General features: G+C 35.5%; 1 protein-coding gene across 2 annotated transcripts in view; it reads right to left on the bottom strand.

Annotated features, from left to right (window-relative positions):
• LOC103047299 (probable E3 ubiquitin-protein ligase HERC3) overlaps positions 1 to 22,096 on the bottom strand; it is a 64,373-nt gene that overhangs the window by 12,831 nt on the left and 29,446 nt on the right. For both annotated transcript variants that reach the window (XM_022684491.2, XM_022684493.2), the window contains 11 exons: positions 19,820 to 19,879; positions 14,641 to 14,752; positions 11,736 to 11,925; positions 11,432 to 11,595; positions 10,716 to 10,829; positions 9,992 to 10,015; positions 9,797 to 9,886; positions 9,409 to 9,579; positions 7,843 to 7,986; positions 4,055 to 4,221; positions 487 to 553 (listed from right to left, as the gene is read on the bottom strand). In XM_022684491.2, coding sequence (XP_022540212.2) covers positions 487 to 553; positions 4,055 to 4,221; positions 7,843 to 7,986; positions 9,409 to 9,579; positions 9,797 to 9,886; positions 9,992 to 10,015; positions 10,716 to 10,829; positions 11,432 to 11,595; positions 11,736 to 11,925; positions 14,641 to 14,752; positions 19,820 to 19,879 — 1,303 coding nt within the window. The remainder of the gene's footprint in view (positions 1 to 486; positions 554 to 4,054; positions 4,222 to 7,842; positions 7,987 to 9,408; positions 9,580 to 9,796; positions 9,887 to 9,991; positions 10,016 to 10,715; positions 10,830 to 11,431; positions 11,596 to 11,735; positions 11,926 to 14,640; positions 14,753 to 19,819; positions 19,880 to 22,096) is intronic.

Below are 22,096 nucleotides of genomic sequence, written 5' to 3'. Positions count from 1 at the left end.
TTGTCCCCATGTAGCAATTTATTCATTTTTATTCATCAGTCAGTCAGTAAATAAATATACAGCAATGCAGCTAGATAGATAGCTATATTAATTGATACCTAGATACTCATACTGATGAATAGCCAGCTAGGTATATAGCCAGTAGTGCTGTGCGATATGACGATAAATATTGTGGGGGCAACAGAAAAGTGTCTATCGTGCTACTTACCTTCTATCATCCCTATCGTTTCTACAGTAATTTCATCAATTATTCACGCAAATACATATTGGCGTGGTCACTTTGCATAAACTTGGTTAATATAAGTAATAATAAAGTAATCCTTCCCAAAAAAGCTTCATAATGTGGTTTTGCAACATGACACTGCTTTGCGTTATTTGACGGACACTTTAAAAATGTTAATTGAGTTTATTCATTTAAATACCTGTGTAATTTTGAAAAAAAAATATATATATATATTAAATAAATAATTATAACTAAAAACTTACAGCAAAGTTGAGACAAAATGTTTCTTCAATATCATCTCCCTCATAGTCCAACAGCTGCTGCAGACTCCTGCAGTAAAAAAAAACAATACAAATCAAATATCAGGACCTGTGTATTATGCTGTTTTTACACATTGATTATGCATTTTGGATTTGCAATGCTTTTAACTCTGAACTGAAAAGAACAGACGCTTATACATGATGATATTTCATATTTATATTCTACATGATGCCCTTTGTGTCTGTGTATTAAGGTATTACATTTAGTCTGTACATTAGTCTGTAATTAAATTAATGTTTTCTTTTGTTCTTTATCCATAGAAAGCCCAGGATCTAGTTTAATAATTTGGTTAGTATTTGTAGTTTAGGATGAGTTAATTCCCTGTTGGTCTCTGTGTTACAGTGCTGACAGACTGCAGCTTTCCTCACCTCACCACAGCTCAGACTGACACTCGCTGCTTTAAACACACCTACCCACTGTCTGAAAACAGTACAGCAGTACAGCAGTACAGCAGGGCACAGCGCCATCTGTAACTGAATGGACAGCTCAGTTAAACGAGCACACAGCGTCCTGATAATAAGAGGAGACAGCCGGAAGAGTAATGCCTCAACAGCTGGGACACACTTGTGCTGTCAAACAACAGCAGCACATCACTGCTCTGCTTCTGGAAGGTTCAGTTATGTTCGAGATCTGGGAGCTGGAAGATTCATTAAAACACACACAGAAAGAAAACTTTAATGTTGTCTTCACCAGCAGCCATTAATCCAATATTAAAGAAGGTAACACTTTATAATATATTTTTAACTAATGATCAGTAGCATAAGTTAATCCAAATTTAAATATTAAAAAATGCGCATACGTGACACTTATAAATCAGCATGGATATTCATATTAAAAATGTTAGCAAATCATTAGCTCATTAGAATTTCAACATTAATAAATCACTAGTTAATAAAAAATTCAAATCTGACAAATGGTTATTAATTGCAGTTCATGTTGCCAATGCGTTCATTAGTATTTACATATATATTAACATTTTAGTTTATTAAAATGTGATAAAATAATGTATATACAAACATAGAAATAGAAAAAAAAAAAAAACCTTACGGGATGATCTAATCATCATATCATTAAGATTAAATATCTTGTTATAATGAGATAAAACTGCGAGAATTATCATTATTAGAGAAAAAAAATCTTATGAGATCATGTCGTGATGCTGCAACTATGACATAGAACACCTTGCAACCACAAGACAGTAAAAGACATTTCCCTTATTTCCTTATTATAAATTATGCTAATAAATCAAAATATGTTATTATTTAATCAGAAGCAAAATAGAACTGCTATGCTGAGATTTCTGAGAACTAATTTTGATTAAATAACATTTTGCAAAAATAATATATACTTCCTATAAAAAAGATATTTATTTCATAACTATAACTTCTCTTAACAACACCATGCTGAAGATTTGTTATTGATGGCGGCAAAAAAAGAAAAAAAGAAAAAAAGAAACTATGTGTACAACAGTCACAGATAACAACCAAACACAAAGGTATCAGTGATAATCATCTAGCTGGGATGACTTCCACACAACAGTTATTTCATTGAAAAGATAAAAGCTGCCCTTAACCCAGAATCAATGCCAACAATTGCACAATAAATAAGACACAACTCGCCTCATCATGCAGCGGTATGAATCAATTATAGCACTCATAAAAATTCCAATGATCTAACCTAAACAAAGAGACAGTCAGGCTGTGATAAAGCAATCTGTTGGATCAGAACGAGAGAATGCCTCTCCCTACACATTCCCTGATTACCAGCCTTTGTGTTTAAACTGAAGGTCAGCTGTCTCACCGGTTCCCCTCCATCCATCTGCAGATAATTAGGGGCTGGAGGCCCCATCCTCCGATTGATTCAGGGTTTCTGCTTTGCACTAATTAAAGCTTATGTAATAACAGCAGCTTATGTAACGGCGGGAGCTTTCAGACTGGTAAAATGGGGCAAAAGTGTTTAAAATGGTCCTCTCCAGTGGTCACTGCAGCCTGGGCTGAGCTAAAGCCAGGAATTAAATAACTCTGAAACTGGTAGAGGTTAGTGGAGATTCATCTATTTAAGCCAGCACACAGAAGAGTGAACTCCTCGTATTCTAACAATGTCAGGGGCACATTTCCTCAGAGTGATTAGGCCTAGTCCTAGACTAAACAGCATAATCATTTGAGGTCATATCACCCAGCACTATGTCAGCATCTAATTATAGCATTTTTCTTCAGAAAAATAATTAATAAGTTTGATGATTTTCATGATTTTAATGGGAGGTGTGTAAGGTAGTAATGTAGTGCGACAATCCACGTTTTTCAGCTCTGATCCGATTCCGATATAAAATAGATATAAAATTGCTGATACTGATACAAATACCTATAAAAGGTCTCTTTTAGTTCATAAGTACTATGATTAAGGTTACACAGCCCTGTGAGGAGTGTATATACAAGTGCATTTAATGTAAATGCGTTCCAAAGTCATTTATTTAACACACTTTATATACAAAACACACAATAGTTTTTTTTTTTTCAAATTAAATATAATATTTTTTATTAAATATTCAAAAAAGTTAAATATTAAATATGTTAAATTCTAAATACAGCAGGAGATGTTTATTTTTACACGTAGCATAGTGGATTAGCTGTAATGGCTAATGGCTAGTAGCTAACGGCTAACCGTCGACGCTAACTGTGTTTTCGAGCTGAATTTATCACTGTTTTTTAATAATGTTAACAGATTGATTTCTTAGTGCTGGTTAGAGTGGGAAGGATCTGTCGTCTGAATCTGGATCAGTGATGCTTTTCATGTTAATATTACGGCATAATAGGGATGGTTTGTTTTAAAGCTTTAAGTGTATTTATTCTATAATTGTTTTAGTTTATAGTTTTTGTTTGCAGTTTATATGCATGAAAATATTCTGCAATATTTTTTGCTGCATTATATAAATTTATGCTATATTATTTATTTTGCCACATTATGCTGTTATACTATTATACTATATTCTTGAAATTAATTAATTATTTTTCTGTTTTCCTATATTGCCAAGTATATCGTTATCGCAAAAATACCCTGAAATATCGGATATTATTTTAGAGCCATAAATCATCCAGGCCTCAGAAATATGGTAAAAATGTTATATTACTGTATTAAAAATCATATTTCACAATATAGTATATTTATCTTGATCAGGCAAAATGTTTCAGTAGCAACAAATTCCCCAATAACTACGTTTATTTAAAATGCTCCTGTTCTTCATCATATTAAATTCAAATAATGATTGTCTTTGTGATAAATTTTGCAGTTGAATAAAAAAAATGATAGAGAGATGATGGAGTTTTTAAAGAATATAGATAATACTATCAGTGCTTAAAAGAACACACACACTTGCTATACTGTGTCAGACACCACATAACCCCTGCACACTAACTACGTCTTGGCTATAAATAACTACATGAGGTAAAGGGACAGCTGGGTTGGTTTATTACTGTACGTTACCAAACACAATCATAAAACTATATTGCCCACCTGCCCTCGGTTGGTGACAGCTCCTTCAGGTCATCCAGAGAAGGAGAAACATCCAGAAGTTTCTTGTAAAGCACGAGAGGAAAGTGCAGGTCCACCACAGTGGAGTTATAGATGGCCAGGCCGCAGACGATCCCAATCAAATTGAACCAGTTGTGCTCCACGAAACACTGCAGCACAAACAATTCAGACAGAGTCAATACAAATCCAGTCCTCACCTACGTCACACTTCTGCTTCTCTAGACTCCTTCCAGTATCAAACCTTGTTTGTTCTTGTTTGTTGCGTAAGGGATGTCCACTTACACACTAATGAGATATGTGTCTGGCTAAGACGCATGGTGCTGGTCAATAATTTTAATATCAATTTATATGACAGTAGAAAATATTTTAAATTTTTCAATATTTTAATATATATACAGCTAAAATTAAGAGACCACGTCAGTTTCTGAAACAGTTTCTATGATTTTGCTATATATAGATACATTTGTTTGAGTAAAATGAACATTGTTGTTTTATTTTATAAACTACAGACAACATTTCTCCCAAATTCCAAATAAAAATTTTGTCGTTGAGAGCATTTATTTGCAGAAAATGAGAAAAAAAAAAAAAAAAAGATGCAGAGCTTTCAGACCTCAAATAATGCAAAGAAAACAAGTTCTTATTCATAAAGTTTTAAGAGTTCAGAAATCAATATTTGGTGGAATAACTCAGGTTTTCAATCACATTTTTGCACATCTTGGCATGTTCTCCTCCACCAGTCTTACACACTGCTTTTGGATAACTTTATGCTTTACACCCCTGGTGTAAAAATTCAAGCAGTTCAGTTTGGTTTGATGGCTTGTGATCATCCATCTTTCTTTTTTGTGATCATCCATCTTTCTCCATCAATTTGGTAAAATCAAAGAAACGCATCATTTTAAGTGTCTCTTATTTTTTTTCCAGAGCTGTATATAATAAAAATTATGACCATTTTGTCCATAATTATGTAGAGTAGAATATAGGTTGCATGTTTGTGTTTTGTATAGGCTATGAACACATTTACATTTACTGACTAAACCTATTAATATTTGAGTTGACAAAGATATTTAATATGTACTATGAGTTAATTATTGTCGTTATTCAGTATCCACTACAAATTACTCACATACTATAAGGGATTATTTAGTATTTACTGAAATATTCAGTAGCCACTACAAATGATTCACTGTCCACTTTTTGCCACAATTATTCAGTATCTAAAATGTTAACCATATGGTCCAGCAATATATAAGAGCAGAATATAGGTTTTGTGTGTGTATGTGCGTTATTTTATTTTGTACAAAATAAGCTAATTTTAAAGATTAATCTCAAATTTATATAATTATCGCATCATTCATTCAAATAAATCAATGTGAACTGAAAGATCTATCATTTTGCTCTTTTTTGAAAAAGAACCGACAAAAATCTGCATAATGTTGATCTATTACTAAGCCATTATCTGATGATATATATATATATATATATATATATATATATATATATATATATATATATATGATTCCCTGTAGCTAATAAACAGGGATTTAAGCTATTTTATCTATAATGATTTGCAGTATTGAGTCTTGTTTTCAGATTGTCTCAACACACTTGATGCTATTATTCAAACCCTGAACAACAACATAAAAATAACGGTGTTCCTAAATAACAAAAGATGAGTAGGAAAACACACACAGCCATTATATTCAGTTCCTGGTGGCCCACGTAATTGCACGTCATGTTTAGTACACTTTCTTCTGAGTGCCTGTGTGGTTTGACCAATCCAGCGTGGTAATCAGTGTTCCAGGAAAGTGAGCTGATCTGGGCTAAATACTTCAGAATTACAGGATCCGTGACGTGAAGTGTTGACAGTCAAAACAACACTGATTCTACCCCTTTTCACGTCTGCAAAACACCTCGTAAAAACATGAGACGACTTCAGGGCCATTTACACTGACCTGACCTGCTATAAGAGATGTGCCAAAATCTGAGAGGAATAAATAAAGACATGCTGAGGCCCACAATTAATGTCCTTACTCAGAGAACAGTGCTTTATAATATAATGTATATAATATTTATAATGATTTTAGTACAGGGTTTATACACTTTTTAACCAATACATTTCCATGCTTTTTTTCATGACTTTTCCATGCCTTTAAAGCAAAGTTTTCATGACCATACGACGTTTAAAGCATTCAAAACTATAATTTAACTTATATTATAGTAGGTCTAAAATGAAGCTGATAAAATGTTGACACATTTTAATAATAAAATGTGTGTCAGATCCTGAGAGCTCCATTGTGTAGGGCTAAATTACTGAATTAACTGAAATAAGGACACACCTTCTCATTCAATGCATTTTCTTTATTTTCATGACTATTTACATTGTAGATTCTCACTGAAGGCATCAAAACTATGAATGAACACATGTGGAGTTTTATGTACTTAATAAAAAATGAGCTGTCCTCCACAGTCACCGGACCTGAACCCAATCCAGATGGTTTGGGGTGAGCTGGAGCACAGAGTGAAGAAGGCAAAGGGGCAACAAGTGCTAATAAACACCTCTGGGAACTCCTTCCTTCAATGCTGTGGGAAAACCATATATATATATATATTTTTTTTTGTTATTTCACCTTTTTTTTATTAAGTATATAAAACTGCATGTTTTCATTCATAGTTTTGATGGCTTTAGTGAGAATCTACAACGTAAATAGTCATGAAAATAAAGAAAACGCATTGAAAAAGAGAAGGTGTGTCCAAACTTTTGGCCTGTACTGTATATGTTAGCTCAAAATAAACTGAAACACAAAGATTTGTAGAGAAAATTTCCAGCACTTTTCCAAAACTTTCTAGGTATTTTTATTTTTCCACAACTTATCCAGGCCTGAAAATTGCCTTTTTTAAAATTCCATGGCTTTTCTAGGTTTTTCATGACCGTACGAAACCTGTTAGTAGAAGCTGATTGCTAATAGGGCAGTTTTTCAGACAGGGATTAAGTCTACAGTAGTCTTGGACTACACCGCATTTTGGATGAAGAATTTCTGATCCTTGTCCAGAAAACTGACGCAAAAAGTATTTTAATAAATCTGAAGTTTAGCCTCTCCACAATGGGCCTTATTCACAATGAATTAGTCCAGTATGAATGAATCAGTAACTCGAGGAATTGTTTATTAGCCACTACAAAATATATTTAGTAACTACAAAAGATTATTTCATTCAGGAGCCTCTATGAATGAATTAAGTATCGACTACGAATTACAAACTATGAATTATTCAGTATTTATGTACATTTTTTTTAAATCTCATTAAATTTTCAATAGTTTGAAGCTAGTGTGTAGCTTTTGTTGTTGTAGACCAACTGGTACTTTTGTACTTTTGGCAGTGTGGGCAATGTGTCAAGTCCTGCTGGAAAATAAAATTCACATCTCCTTCATGCTTCCCTCTGCTGACATGAGATGCAGATTTCATTTTTTTCAGCAGGACTTGGCACACTGCCCACACTCTAATTTTTAAAATTCTATTTTTCTGAGAAACAGATTTTTGGGTTTTCATTGGCTGTAAATCATAATCATCAACAATAAAAGAAAAAATAAAGGCTTAAAATAGATCACTGTGTGTGTAATACATTATTAACTGAATTACTGAAATAAAGTATTTTTTTAATGATATTCAATTTTTTTGAGATGCACTAGAATGTTAATTTATGGATACCAATTTATTAACATTATTGTCCAGCTGGAAGTATTACTGAATTTTTAAAACAAATTAAAACTCACTTTATCAGAGAACCAGAGCAGGTTGGATTCGGAGTAATGGGTGAACATGCCGTACACTGGGTCCAGCAGCTCCTTTAGCAAAAGCAGGAAGAACTCCTTGGTGACTCCTCCTGCATCCACCGCCTCTTCACCATCAAAGATCACCTGCAGTTCAGACCAAACACACACTGAAATAGACATGCATAGACATTCTTAAAGTCATGTGAGAGAAACCAGTATTGTGTACCATGACTTTTGCCAAGTTCCATGAAAGCTAAAAAACACCACACTGCCATGTGGGATATGTATGCTGGCTCCTGCATTAAATGTGGATGTGATTTCTGACAGAGTTGCTTGTATGTTTGCATGGACAATTCTAGCCAGATACTACAGGTCACAATCATTACCACCCACTGCGCTGGTTTGAAACAAACAGTAGCATACCAGGAAACGTCACAAGAGTAAAGTAGTAATATTAAAATCGAAAAGTAGGCCTCTTTTTTCAGGAGAGCGCACGGTGCTTTGCGGAAGTTGTGCTGTCTTCTTCATTATGCAGCAGTCTAGCTTTTCAAAACTGGTTGCTGGCTCCGAGTGGTCCAGCTAAGCGCTGCCACTATGATCAGGAGATCCCCAGTTCAAATCCTGTCCATGCAGATTGCCATCAGCTACTGGAGCCCTGAGAGAGCACAACTGGCCTTGCTCTCTCTGGGTGGGTAGATGGCGCGCTCTTCCCATATTCTCTCCAAAAGGGTGATGTCGATCATCACAAGGCTGCATCTGTGAGCTGATGTATCAGCACAGAGTTGATGTGCTTTCCTCAAAGTGTGCTGTGATGGTACTTAGCAATGCAACATTAGCAGCAGTTCAAAAAGAGGTGGAGTCTGAATTCACATGTATCAGAGTCACATGTGTTAGTCTTCACCCTCCTGGTGTGTTCGTGCATCATATATATATATATATATATATATATATATATATATATATATATATATATATATATATATATATATATATATATTTATACATATATATACATACATAAAGAACGGGTTAAAAGTTGTCCTTCGCATGCCACCGGTTTTGGTAAATTATTTCTCGCCGCTTTTTATCCTTTTTTTTTTTTTTTTATTCAGCTCTGAGTGAAATAAATTAAATACTTTACAAATACTTTTTTGTCCTGACGAGCCCTGGATTAATCTACACACTTGTTTTGTTGAAAACAGTTTGTTTGGTTGAGTAAAGCACTTTTCTTTATTTACAGTAAGCTAAGATTTCCAGTGTTTTGATTGGACTGGCATGTTCTGGCAGCATGAAGCTCATTAGCCCATAAACAAATGGCTAATAGCTCGGAAATTAGTGTCAATTGTATAAAAGATTATTTTATTTCTTCAGTTATATCTATTCTATATAGTTATATTTTATGACCATCTTCCAATATTTGTCAAAGGAAGATCAAACAGGCTAAGTTTAAATATTAAAAAAAAAAAAAAAAAAAAAGACAGAGGTTTCTATGGGGTCTCCTAATCTCCTAAGTAGATACCTTAGCTGAAAATGTCTTAGTGTTGTATAATTAAAGTGATTACAGACCTTCAGGGGCTTCTTCAGGTCCACATCATTATAGATGGTTAGCTCCCGCAGTGCGTCACTGACTAAGTGGTTCCTACGAACGTGGAGAACTAAAAAGGGGTTCTGCGCCAGCAGAGGTTCCAGGGTTAACAGCATGAAGACGTTGTGCAGGTTGGCGCCGCTCACCGCCATCTAAACAATTAGGAAACATCAGCACATTTGATGAAGACAAAATTAATTGACTAAAGCACTTACATAATAATAAATTACACTATAATAAAAGTTCTAAAGGCATGATTGAGGAGCACAGCTAATGTTTTAAACGTCTAACAGAAGTGACAACAACCTATTAAACATTCTGCAAAGAACAGCAGGAGACAACACTGTCATTAGACTGGTGCTCTTTTACCTGCATCTGCAGCTCAGCATCTGTCTGCAACATGGTTGTCTTGGCTTGAGCGTTCAATATGAACGGATAGGCACATAACGTGACAGAATTCTGTGAGGGGAAAAACAAATACTCTGATTAATACAGACCAATAGACTGACTCTTAAACATTTAAAACAGTAAAAAATATGCTTCTACTTTTCTGTACAAACATACCTGTACTGGAGGAGAACGCATTTTCTGTAAAACAAACAAAACAGGCAGTTAACTATTAACACTTCTCTTTCAGATTCAGCTTATGTAAATACTATTATATCTATATCATAACTGACCATGCTCACTGGGGACTCTGTATTTTTATGATTAATGTTTTGCCTGATTCTCTGTCCCGTGATCACATTTCTGTAAAGTTTATTATTTTTTTTTTTTTACATTTCTGTAAAGTTGCTTTGTGACATAATTTTATAATTTTATTTGTCATACAAATAAAATTGTATTTGATAGTTTTTTATTTGATTTGATAGCAATGTCATAACATCAGTACTTACTGATAATAAGCCTTTCACAATAATTACAGTACTGACTTATCATACTGTATATGTGTACAATATTTGGACATAATCTGAATAATTTTGCTGACCCCAATATTGCCCATTGCCCATGAGCTCATTAACATAAATTAACATTTGAATGCTGATTTTGTAATAAAAACACTTGTTTTATTTTATTCATACCTTATTTATTTAGATTATATTTAAGCATTAGAATTCCAATGTCTAAATATTACGTATAATTTATTACTAAAAGTTCATTGATCTTTAAATGTAATGTGTTTTTGTGTACATGTATTTTTATGCTGGTCCTAAATTAAGAATAATATTGTTTCTGATACAGGCTAATTTGGTTTATAAAATAGAACAGTTCAGGCAGAGAGACTTACAATCTCAGCTTTGCTCAGAAACCACTTGAGGTAGTCTTCTTGGATGTCCACCAGACTGGTGATATCGGGGATGTAGAAGCGGTTATACTCCACATGATGCGCTTTCTGGTTCACCTGCATCAACATAGCATTAGGATTAAAAACCAAACCAAGCAAATCACCACCAAACTGAATGCAGCCATAATTATACTTCACAAAAGATGGATTTCATTTTCCAGCAGGACTTGGCACACTGTCCACACTGTCAAAAATACCAATTTGTCTTATATAATATTCTAATTTTCTGAGACACTGATTCTTGAGTTGTTGGCTGTAAATCATATTCATGAATATAAAAAAATTAAAATAAAATAAATAGATCAATCTGTGTTTAATACATCTATATAATATATGAGTTTCACACTTTGAACTGAATTACTGAAATAAAGTAACATTTCAACAATAATACATATTTTATAAATTATTTTTAATTATATATATTTTTATGCACCTGTATATATTCAATGTGCAAAGAAAGATATGTCCAAAATGGCATCTTTACAGCAGAAGGAAAGAACATTCCTTGTCATTGTAAAAAGATTTTACACCTATTAATTTCCATTAAAGAATTACAAAAATGGAGGCATGTTTTTTTTTGGACAGCAAAAATACATAGTGATGATTTTTGAGAAAACACATAACATTTGTAATTTTTCCCCAAGTTTAAATAACATTACTTTGTGCAGTTTCTCCAGTAATCTTAGGGTAGCGCTAATGTAGCTCTCCAAAAACACAGGGATGAGAAGGGCCTTTCCACCAGTGAGCAGAAACACCACAATACTCTTATACATCTCCACCAGCCTGGAGAACACTTCACAGTCCACCAGCGACCACCAGTTATCTGCAATGAGGGAGAAATGTGGTTGATAAATAACAAATTGTTTTCAGGCGTTCACTACAAAACCACTTTAAACATACTTTAAAAACCTAACAGCGATAATATGAGTACTGTGTTTCTTGGCAACATAGAAGCTATCATACCCAGCACTTTACTGGGGTTAGCGTCCAGTCTGAGGATGGCCATGGCGAGAGGGATGGTCAGAGAGATGTAGTTTTTGGAGTCGTGGAGAGCCGGACACTCAGACAGGATAAGGTAGATGCGCATGGCTTCCACGTCGGGAGGGGAGCAGGGCAGCTGAGGGATTAGCAGGCTCTCGAAGCTCTTAGTGGTCTAGAAATCATGAAATTAAGTAAAACATGTCATTAGTAAACAGCAACAATCACTACAGGAACCAGTAAATTCACTTTAAAATGTAGCTTTTGTTTGCATGTTAAACCCTGTAGACAATGCAAATTCTAATATTAGCCTGGAACTTGACTTATGTTAGCATCTCTTTACATTTAAAGAAGAAATCCGGTGTAAAATGGACTTGGGGTGTGGTGAAACGTAATCGCGAGTATGATGAACTTCTATTGAATAGTCCACCTCTGGTAAACCCCAGCGTTACAAAATGCATCACTTTTAGCTGATGCTTCCAATAGACTTATAATGATGCTAGTGATAGGGGCACAGTGTTGCCCATGCAAAAAATACTTTTTTTTACATGAGTAAAGTGGCTCACACTTCATTGGTAGGATTTTGAGGGCCCTGACATTTAAAATGAGGCACTGAGAATTTAAAAAGTGCACAGATAGTTTAATAAAAATACTTTTCTCTTTTAAGCAACATCCCAGCAGAACAAATGTATATTTTACAATATAACACAACACTAACCATATAACACAATATTACCAGCAAAACCAATATGTCCAAGGTGGTATTCCATCTTTGAAACAGCGTTTCGACCATGCAATTGTAAAGCTGCTCATCCAGGAAAAATATTGGTTAAAAAAAATGCTGGTTAACCAGCTCTTGTCCAGCATAGTCTATGGTTTCGTGTGAGTTTGATGGTTTTTATGGACTGTTAGCGTAAGAAACCTGAGCAAGCTGGTTGACCAGCGTGACAAGTTTAAACTAGATGGTCTCCTAAAATGGCCACCTTACCTGTAAAATTTACGCTAGTTGGTTAGCAAGGTCAGCATAACAATTATGACCAAATTGGATAAGGAGCTTTTAAACTACCTAAACCATTAAAGGGATAAAATTTAAGCTGACTTCACCCTTAGCTCAAATCTGAAAAATGTATGGGTGATGTATGGGTTTAGGGGTGGGGCAGAAGGGAGAGCTGACTCGGCTGAGCAGTGTGCCTCTGATAGCAGTAAGACACAGATGGTTGGACGTCACTGTGGTATTATTTATTGACTGATTTGCATATTTTGAGTGTCCGCGTATAGCACAGTTGAACCAGTGTAGGTGCTGCAGAGGCGGAAATGACCACAGTTAAAGCATTTTTTTCAAGTTTAGTAAATGTATATAGAAATTTAATATAAGCAGGACTGGTATGTTTCATTACTTCAAAAGGAATACATTTTAGCCATTAATGAAAAAACACTGGTTTAGGGTTTAGTGCCTCATTAAGGCCAAGCTTGAACCATGTGAAACTAGGCATCAGCAAAAAGCTGTTCCAAAGCTGTATTCTTCAGCAGCCCACTGCTATTAAAGACTGAAGCCCTGGCACCTTTTTAATATGAAAGCTAAACTATAAGAGCCGCAAACAACCAGAGCCTCCAATTCAATAAATCCAGCACAGCCACAGCAGAAGAAGCCAAACACTGACATGCCCCTGCATGTGCCAAAGCAGACATCAAAGTGAAGTATAAATCAAGTCTGGCTGATGAGCACAAACTCCCACTTAGTATTAGAAGGCCAGTTTTATACAGGGTGACTCACCCCTTTAAAACAGTGAGGGATGAGACCACAAAACCCTCCGGAGCTGAACAAATCTCATCCCTGTCACTCGCCAGATAGCTGCGGGAGATTAGTGCAGAGCAGCAATGTTTCCAAAGCGAAACGCCCAGCGGCAGTCTGTCCTTGAGCTCAGTCAAAACAACCTTGAGCTGTGGGTTTTACTCTAGAACAGTCTCTGAATGTAGTATATACACCCTCAACAGTCTGAGCTAATTATATGTAGAGAGCAGAGGTACATGTTAGGCCAAATATGATAAACATAAAAGCCTTATTAGAACTGGATTAGTTTTACCCTGGGGATTGAAGTGATGTAATCCAACACAAATCTGCAGTATTCATCATTTTTAATATTCTGAAACTGTAGTAGGAATGCCTTTTCCCTCACTAATAGTCTGCAGTGGTTAGAGTACTGCAGGGGTGTCCAAACTTTTTGTTGGGGGCCAGAAGGAGAAATATATTTGAAGTCACAGGCCACACTCTGTAATAAAACAAATAATGAAATATACCTCTTTAAATAATATATTTTCCTGATTATTTCATTTACACACCATTTTACTTGACTTACTACCTTTATCTTTGACAGTGTTGTGTAAACGAAGACTTTTCAAATTGATGTATCATTTCATGATGTCTCTTAATATTAAACTCCTTAATTATGGCAAATTTTAGACTCTTTGCCCGGTTTTTCTGCGCTACAACTGAACACTCTCTCTGCTTTTAGACCCTTTGCCCGTTTTTCTGTGCTAAAACTGCACACTCTCTCCGCTTTTAGACTCTTTGGTCTTCAATATTAAATTTAAAATGTAAAAAAAATAAAAAAATAAAGAAAGCACATCGAATGAGAAGAGGTGTGTCCAAACTGGTAATAAAAGGCACACTATTACAATACAAAACTGACTTCATAGTAGAATAAATAAACCTACTAACAGGCACAGGCATATTGTTTTAGTTATTGTGTGTGGTAGTTAACTATATTGCAACACTAACAATGACAGAGAGCCTATGTGCGCTCTATATGCGGAAACCTACATGAATGACAAGTTTACTGCGTTTTCTGGTATTTCAGCTCTGGCATTGCTTAAGACTCATGTAAGGTACCTGCTCCAGCAGACGTGAGTAGGACGGCTTCATTAGGGTCTCAAACAGCAGCCTGACTGAGTTGAGGTCGATGCCGGGGACTTTGGGGTTGGTTTTAAAATGGCCATCATCACTGAAAAACGCAAGACAGACAGAAATAAGAACACATAATTTACATGAACACATCAAACTAGACTTTGTGATAAAGTGATGGAATAAAACAACAGAATTGCAATTAAATTTTAGATCTCCATTTTGACATTTTTTTTTTGTTTATTTTACTTAATGATGATAGACACCGATCAGCCACAGACTGGGTATCATTTTTAAATTTTCAATACCGGTACCAATACCATACTTTGAATCTGGTACTGATTCCCAAACACCCCAACAGCGGCAGTCGACACTTTGAATGCTTACTGTGTTTATGCGCACGCTCTCCGCTAGTGTGCACGAGGGCACAGTCACGGTTGTTTTTACCTTGACGTTCGCACTCTCCACTTTTGGTGCATTTATGCACATTTCATGCAAAGTATAAAACGTTTTTAGACCTTTTGGTACCGAGACATTTCTATCAGTGCCTTTTTGGTATAGAATTTCAAAACCCAGCCCTAATAGACATTTATTTTTATTACAGACACCCCCTGATTCACTCCCACTAGGGCTCAAGGGTGCAACGATATAATTATGATAATCAATATAATCATGATAATCGATATAATCATGATAATCAATATAATCGAGATAATCAATGTTGATTATATACATTTTTGGACAAGAAATTTCATTGTCGACTAATTGTTAATTTATAACTACCGTATTACACAAAGTGCTGGGGACAGAAGTGCAATGGGAGATGGGTAAATGGCTCACTTACACAGGTTACACTCAACTCCAAAAGTGTTCAAAGACAACAGATTACATATTTACTCATTAAATATCAGTACTTTCCACATTTAAACCACATTTATACATTTAAAGTGCCTTTTAAATCTCATTTTTAGCTGTTTCTATTGTTTTTAGAGATGAAGGACATGGCAGAAATAAACGTTGACCAATCGAAAAAATAAGTAATTATTATTTTAGTCGACTATCAAAATAATGATTAGTCACAGCCCTAATAGGGCTATAACCTGTACATAACCTCAGAAGATGCTGTCCTAACAAGATCTGATCTGATCTAATCTAATCTACAGAACTAGGCCCTACAAAAGGGCTCAACAAAATTAACCTAAACCAGCTGTTTTATTTCAAATGCTACTATCTTAACATGAACACTGGCTTTCTCAATGCGAGTGCAAACATCATCACTGACTCAGATGTGCCAGATTTACTCCTGAAGGTAATAAAAGTAGGTATGATGATTAAATCAAGGAAAAACGAAGAAAAGGCAAAGGTCCAAACGGATTAGGAGTACAAGCCAAGCTGGGAAAAACCCGAAAATTAAGTTTGAACCCAACACACATCCAACTTCAACTGAGCATGAATACTTTCAGCACTAAAAATAAGCATTATGATGCTCTGTAATAGTTATTATAATCTGTATGATGCTGTATGACCAGCCTGCATGAGGCCTCTTTATCTCCGTGGCTCTTTAAAGGGGGATCATCTTCAATCACACTTCCATCATAAACCCAGCAGTGTTAAGCCATCATTCAGACACAAACACACACAGACCAACACAGCCTGTCGCCAAGATGACCAAACCATGGAGGTCAGAGTCCTATTTACAGTACACAGAGATATGGAGCAAATCTTCTAGTACAATAAATAGAGCATATATTTGGAGCCAATAACGTGTTCAGGAATTTCATTGCTTGGATAATTATAGATATTCAGTGCTATGCTGAATTTTGGACACCTGAGCAAATTATTTAAAAGCATTCGTCTCATTTATGTAAAAAAGGCAGATGACATTAAAATGGATTGACGTAAACAAGAAAGGTGCATTTACTGAAAGTAATGCAGAATGGTTGTGCAGCTAAATAGAAGAATTGAGGGATGAAAAATGGAAAATAAATGAGTGTGGGTCAGGAAGGCTGTGGAATAGAGCCTGGGTACATGAATCTTGGTGGCTATAGGACAAATAAATCTTCAGACCTTTTGTGTTGACTAAAATCCAATTTGATAAACAAAAATATAGCTGTGGATTAGAGCACTTATACCTAACCTGGAGGGATATATGAAGTTTAGTGCCTGTAAGGAAATTAAATACTGTAGCTGTGGCCGTGGATATGAATTAGAGTGAATGGAAGGAACAGAAGATGAAACAAAATGAGTGCAAGTCAATAAAGCTGGGAATTACAACTTTGGTCCCTGTCCTGGAAAAGTTTATGAAGCATGATGGCTGTCGAGAGACAGAACCTCTATGTCTTGGGCGTGTGCAAAAAATTAATGGATGAGAACAGAAGGAAGAAGAGATGAAATTATAGAAAGGTCACTATGGCTGTGAATTAGTGCTTGAGGACCTGCCTTGAAGGTGTACATGCAGTTTAGCGGCAGTCAAATAAAGTCGAGTTTTGGTTTTGATAAGGGAGAAAATGAATAGGAGGGAATATGGGAGTAATGATAAAATGATAAGGAATGAATGAGTGCGTTATTATCATTCTAAAGAACATAGTTGAGATCTCGTGAACTAGTCTGAAGAACAAAGGCTTGGTTGTTCCAGATGTCTCCTGGACAGGCTCTGTTTTTGCTTGTCATATGTAGAATGTGTAAAACTCATGGAGGAAGAAAAAATATATATATATATTTTAGTTTTTAGTGCTGGATAGGCAGCTTTTTTCAGGTGAGCTGTGGGGGATTTAAATACCTTTATAAGCTGGAGTCTTATGGTGTTTTTAATGTGGTTGACTGTAAAAAGTAAAGTAAAGCACCCTGAGTCAAATAAGTCTTGAACATTATTGTATAATTACTCTCCTAAAAAAAAAACATTTTTTTGAGTGAGTAAAGCATTTACTTAAAAATTAGGCAAAATTAGCAAGTTTGCCGAGAACGGTTAATGTAGCATTCAGACCCATCCCTGATTGGTATTGGTGATCGGCTGATTGGCCTCAAAACACAGATCGGTCCATCTTTAAACAATACTGTACAATACTTTGTAATAAGGCTCTCATTGGGGTCATTTTAAATAAAGCAAAACAAAAAAAGCATGAAAAGCATGAGGTATCTCTGAACTACACTCTGTTTAAAGCACAGTTAAAGCAATCCGACCGTTAGGCTGGTTCATCCCGGGCATCATACCACACGGGCAGTAAATGACACCATTTGTGACTTGCATAATCAAATAATCTCCCTGGCAAATGCTGGACTGGCTTTTTAGTGGAGGAGATTAATGTGCGGTGCGATTTATTGAGGACAGTATTATGCAGATGATGAGGATGATAGTGCTGATGATTCCATGGGTCATTCCCCAAGAGATAATCATCTAGCCAAAAGATGTCATGTTCCTTTATAGGACAGGGCAGAGGAATGAAATGTGTGTGTGTGTGTGTGTGTGTGTGTGTGTGTATATACGTGTGTATGTGTGACAAGCATTGACTTTGTAGGACAACTAGAGATAAACAGGGTTAACCTGTGGAATTAGCATCATGCTATCAGAAACATATATTAAAATGCTATTATTCTGAATCAGTATTAAAATTTCTGAACCTGAACCTTTGTAGAAAAGTAATATAGAACCGAAAATCACAAAAAACACAAGGCACATTTAAAAAAAAAAAGAAAAAGATGCTCATCTTCATCTCCACCTTTGTTTTTTTGTTTGAATTTGTCTTTTTACTCTTGTTTGTATACTTATTTTTCTGCTTTTTAATTGTCTTTTTCTTCTTCATCTTTTTCCTTCACAAATGTTTCAGTCTCCACTCATCTATCTCTTCTTCTTATTCTTCACTGTTTTTAGCATCACCTGTCTTCATCTACCTCCTTTTCTTTGTTCTGTTTTTCTTCACCCTTTTCTTCACATGTTCATCTTTACCTTTGACTATTTTTACTTTTTCCATCCTTAAAGGAGAAATCGGGTGTAAAATTGACTTTTGGTGTAGTAAAACACCTCCGTCCTCCTGCAGCTTCCCGAGATCCAGTTCATTTTTTACAGTTTGTCCAAATATGTTTAAAACCCATAGCGTAACCTAATCTCTGGGCACGGCCATCTTTTACCTTTATTTTAGGATGGCTGCGCCTGGAAATTAGTTTACGCTACGGGTTGTGAACAGTGGTTTTTAATAAGCTTCTTGTGCACTCTTAAAGTTATTAATGCCTCGTTTTAAATGTCAGGGCTCTCCGGTTTCTACCAATAAGTTGTGGAGCTACTCTGAGATGGATAACAGGGGCAAAATATGCCTCATATCATCCATCCTAAAGCATGTTTTGAGAAACTGTAACAAATTAATGTATCTCGGAAAGGTGTGGGAGTCGTTTTTCATCTTCCTCTTAATCTTTGTCTTCTTCTTTATCTACATTTTCTTCTTTTTCATCTTCTTATTCTTTAATTACATTATATTCTACATCTTTTTCGTGTTCTTCTTAATGATTTTCGTTTTCATCTTCTTCTACCTTTTCCTGTTCATCCTTTTCTTCTTCTTCTTTTTATCTTCTTTGACTTTACTGACTTCTAAGTCTACTTATTTTTCTTCTTCATAGTATTCATTTCTATCTTTTTTTTATCTTTTCCTTTATCTACTGCTTTTTCTTTGCTTTAAGTACATTTACTGTCATTACATCTATAATGTACACAATTTGCATACCTAGGTTTTTAAACCGTAATTAAACACATGTATGTATCAAAAGAATGGCTAAATAATCTTTACTATTAACCCAAGTGGGTCTGCAGAGAATAAATAATTTTTAAGGCAGTATCAGAACGAAACTCAGAACAAGAGAGAGGCGAAAAAAACCCTGCACTCAATAACCCACTCAACCAGCATCAACATCCATCCTCCTCTCTAGGACACATCAGCCTGTGTGAAGGGCGACCCCAAGCTTTTAAATCATTATGGGACAAATAAGACGTCATCCTCCGCTGCACTGCCTCGCCTGCTCTGACTCTGTGTTACTCTCTGCTACTGCTTTAATAAATAGTTTACGTACACTGTAATAATTAATAAAGCTTGTTCACAGCAGGGCACAACCATTACACAAGACTGTAAGTAAAGTATAGCTTTAAAGAGCACAAATCACTGGATTAATCATCACTGCTCACCTCTGGTCCAGAAAGCTGGCATTCCAACATGCAGTTGAGGACAGCAGCAGGATGACGTCACTGTATTTGGGACAAATAAGAAGTGGACAAAATAAACAGGATCATACATTTGGCATTATACAGTCAAAAAATAAAAACAAATAGGACACCCTTTTAAAAAATAAATAAGATGCTGCAGGGAGATTTTAAACAGGCTGTAGTGCTAAAAAAATACATCTAAAACATCACACAGCTGAAAGAATTCTGCATGGAGGAGTAGGAAAAACGTTGACCCAGTCAATGTAAGAGACTGGTTATATATAGATACAGGTTATTTTAACCACAGAGAGAAATAGTAGCCCTCAAAAGTTATATTTTCATCAGTAACAAATGGCGTATATTTTTTAACTTAATTAATAATTTAAAGTAATTAAATAAAGTAATTTGTAACTTTTAACTTTAAGTCAAATGTCAATGACTTCAGAAAAGCTGATGCAATTACATTACACACATATTATTAATGAATACCTAAATATTACATAAAAAAAACACAGCATCTACAAACATGTTACACATGCACAGTTACAGGACAAATGCAGAAAAAAAAACTAAGCCAATTTAAAAAAGAGCTGGACAAGTTATAATAATGTATTTACACACATCACATACGCTATTAGCCCAAATGTTTGTGGACACTACTAATTTAATACTAATCCAGCTACCATTTTTGCCCATTCCTGATATTGATGTTCAAATGTACACAATTTAAACATTGGGAAAGTGTAATATGACTCTTAAGAACAGGAACAGTTAAACACAAAACCTCTGGTGTATTTATATGTGTAAAGAACATTTAAGAAGGTAGCGATGAGGTGTGGTGAGGTGGTGATCGTTTAACATCCAGAGCTCAGTAATACTCTTACTGCTGAATAGAACCAAATCCTCACAGCAATGCACCAAAATCGAACTTTAGAGACATTTACTCCAACAAAAACAAGATGAGCTGGTGTCATCCTTTTGCACACAGTGTTTGTGAGTTTACCAACAGAGCTTTAGTGAAGAAGCCTTGGTTACTAATTGACTATAAGTGTAGTATCCTGGAGTAATAAAACAGCGTGCTGTAAATAGCACACAGCTGTGTCTCATGTAGAAAATGTCAACCGGTAGATAACAAACCAATAAAAACTCTGCTCTGATAAAAACAAGCCAATGAGAAGTGAGGTGGTCAATATGTCACTGATCATAAATACTCTCATCGTCAAAAAATGGTGGGTGGCGGATCGTCTTTAGTGAAGGGTCCTATTTATTAAGATGTCAGATCACCTCTGGCCTTCATTATAGGCACTTTGACAGCTCAAGTGTACAATAAAGAGGGTCTTGGGCCAGTGCCCTTAGCTTTTGTGAGTGCACAGCTCGAAGCACTATTCCAACAGGACAACGCTCATCCACACACTAGAGCTTGCCTCAAAAGAAAGATGACCAGCTGTTTCGCCAGAACTATCCATGATTGAAAATGTGTGGAATGCTATAGGACATGGGTCGGCAATTGAGTTTGGCCGCGGGCCAGATATTTTCACAAAAAAAAATTGTGTGTTGGAAAATTGTGTAATGGGACTAGTTGAACCCAATTGCAGAACAGTTGATCTCAAAGCAGTTAAACTGCTCGAACCTATGTCATCAGGGCTGTGACCCAATACACTACTGCTACCCTGGCTAGGAAATTGGGACATCGCTGGGGATAAAAAAATGCCCTTATAAGGAGATAGGAAGCCCGAGAATGAGGAAAAAAAAACGAGAATGGGCTAAAACTTAAGTCACGCCGAGCACGACACAGAGACAGGTGAGGTATGTAAACAAAAGCTCACCAGAGAAACATCTTATTTTTTTTATTTATTAATTTATTTTTTATCTTTATTGTTCATTATAGTTAAAACAACCTCATGGGCCAGATGTTTCATGCTTGCCTATTGCCAACCCCTAATATAGGGTACAATAATACTCCCAACCAGCCCCCAACACAGGAACTGTGTGAAAATATTCAAGCTTTACAGGATAGATTAATTCAGATAACCTTTATCTTCCTTCCAAATAGCATTGAAACACGACACTTCCTTCACAACTATTCCTTTGATAATAAGTGTAAATACATAAATGCTCATCTTCAGAATATTTGGCATGCTGTTCTAAAGCAGTATTGAACTCAAAATGTGCTCAGTTGTTGTTTTTCCACTGTTGTAATAGTTCCCACCTCCCACCTGCTTTGTCATATTTTCAAAACACATATTTGTTAACTAAAAT

The sequence above is a fragment of the Astyanax mexicanus genome, chromosome 7, assembly GCF_023375975.1.
Source record: "Astyanax mexicanus isolate ESR-SI-001 chromosome 7, AstMex3_surface, whole genome shotgun sequence".
Taxonomy (NCBI): Eukaryota; Metazoa; Chordata; class Actinopteri; order Characiformes; family Acestrorhamphidae; genus Astyanax; species Astyanax mexicanus.
Note: the sequence above shows the minus strand (reverse complement) of the source record. Positions and strands in the feature narration are given on the sequence as shown.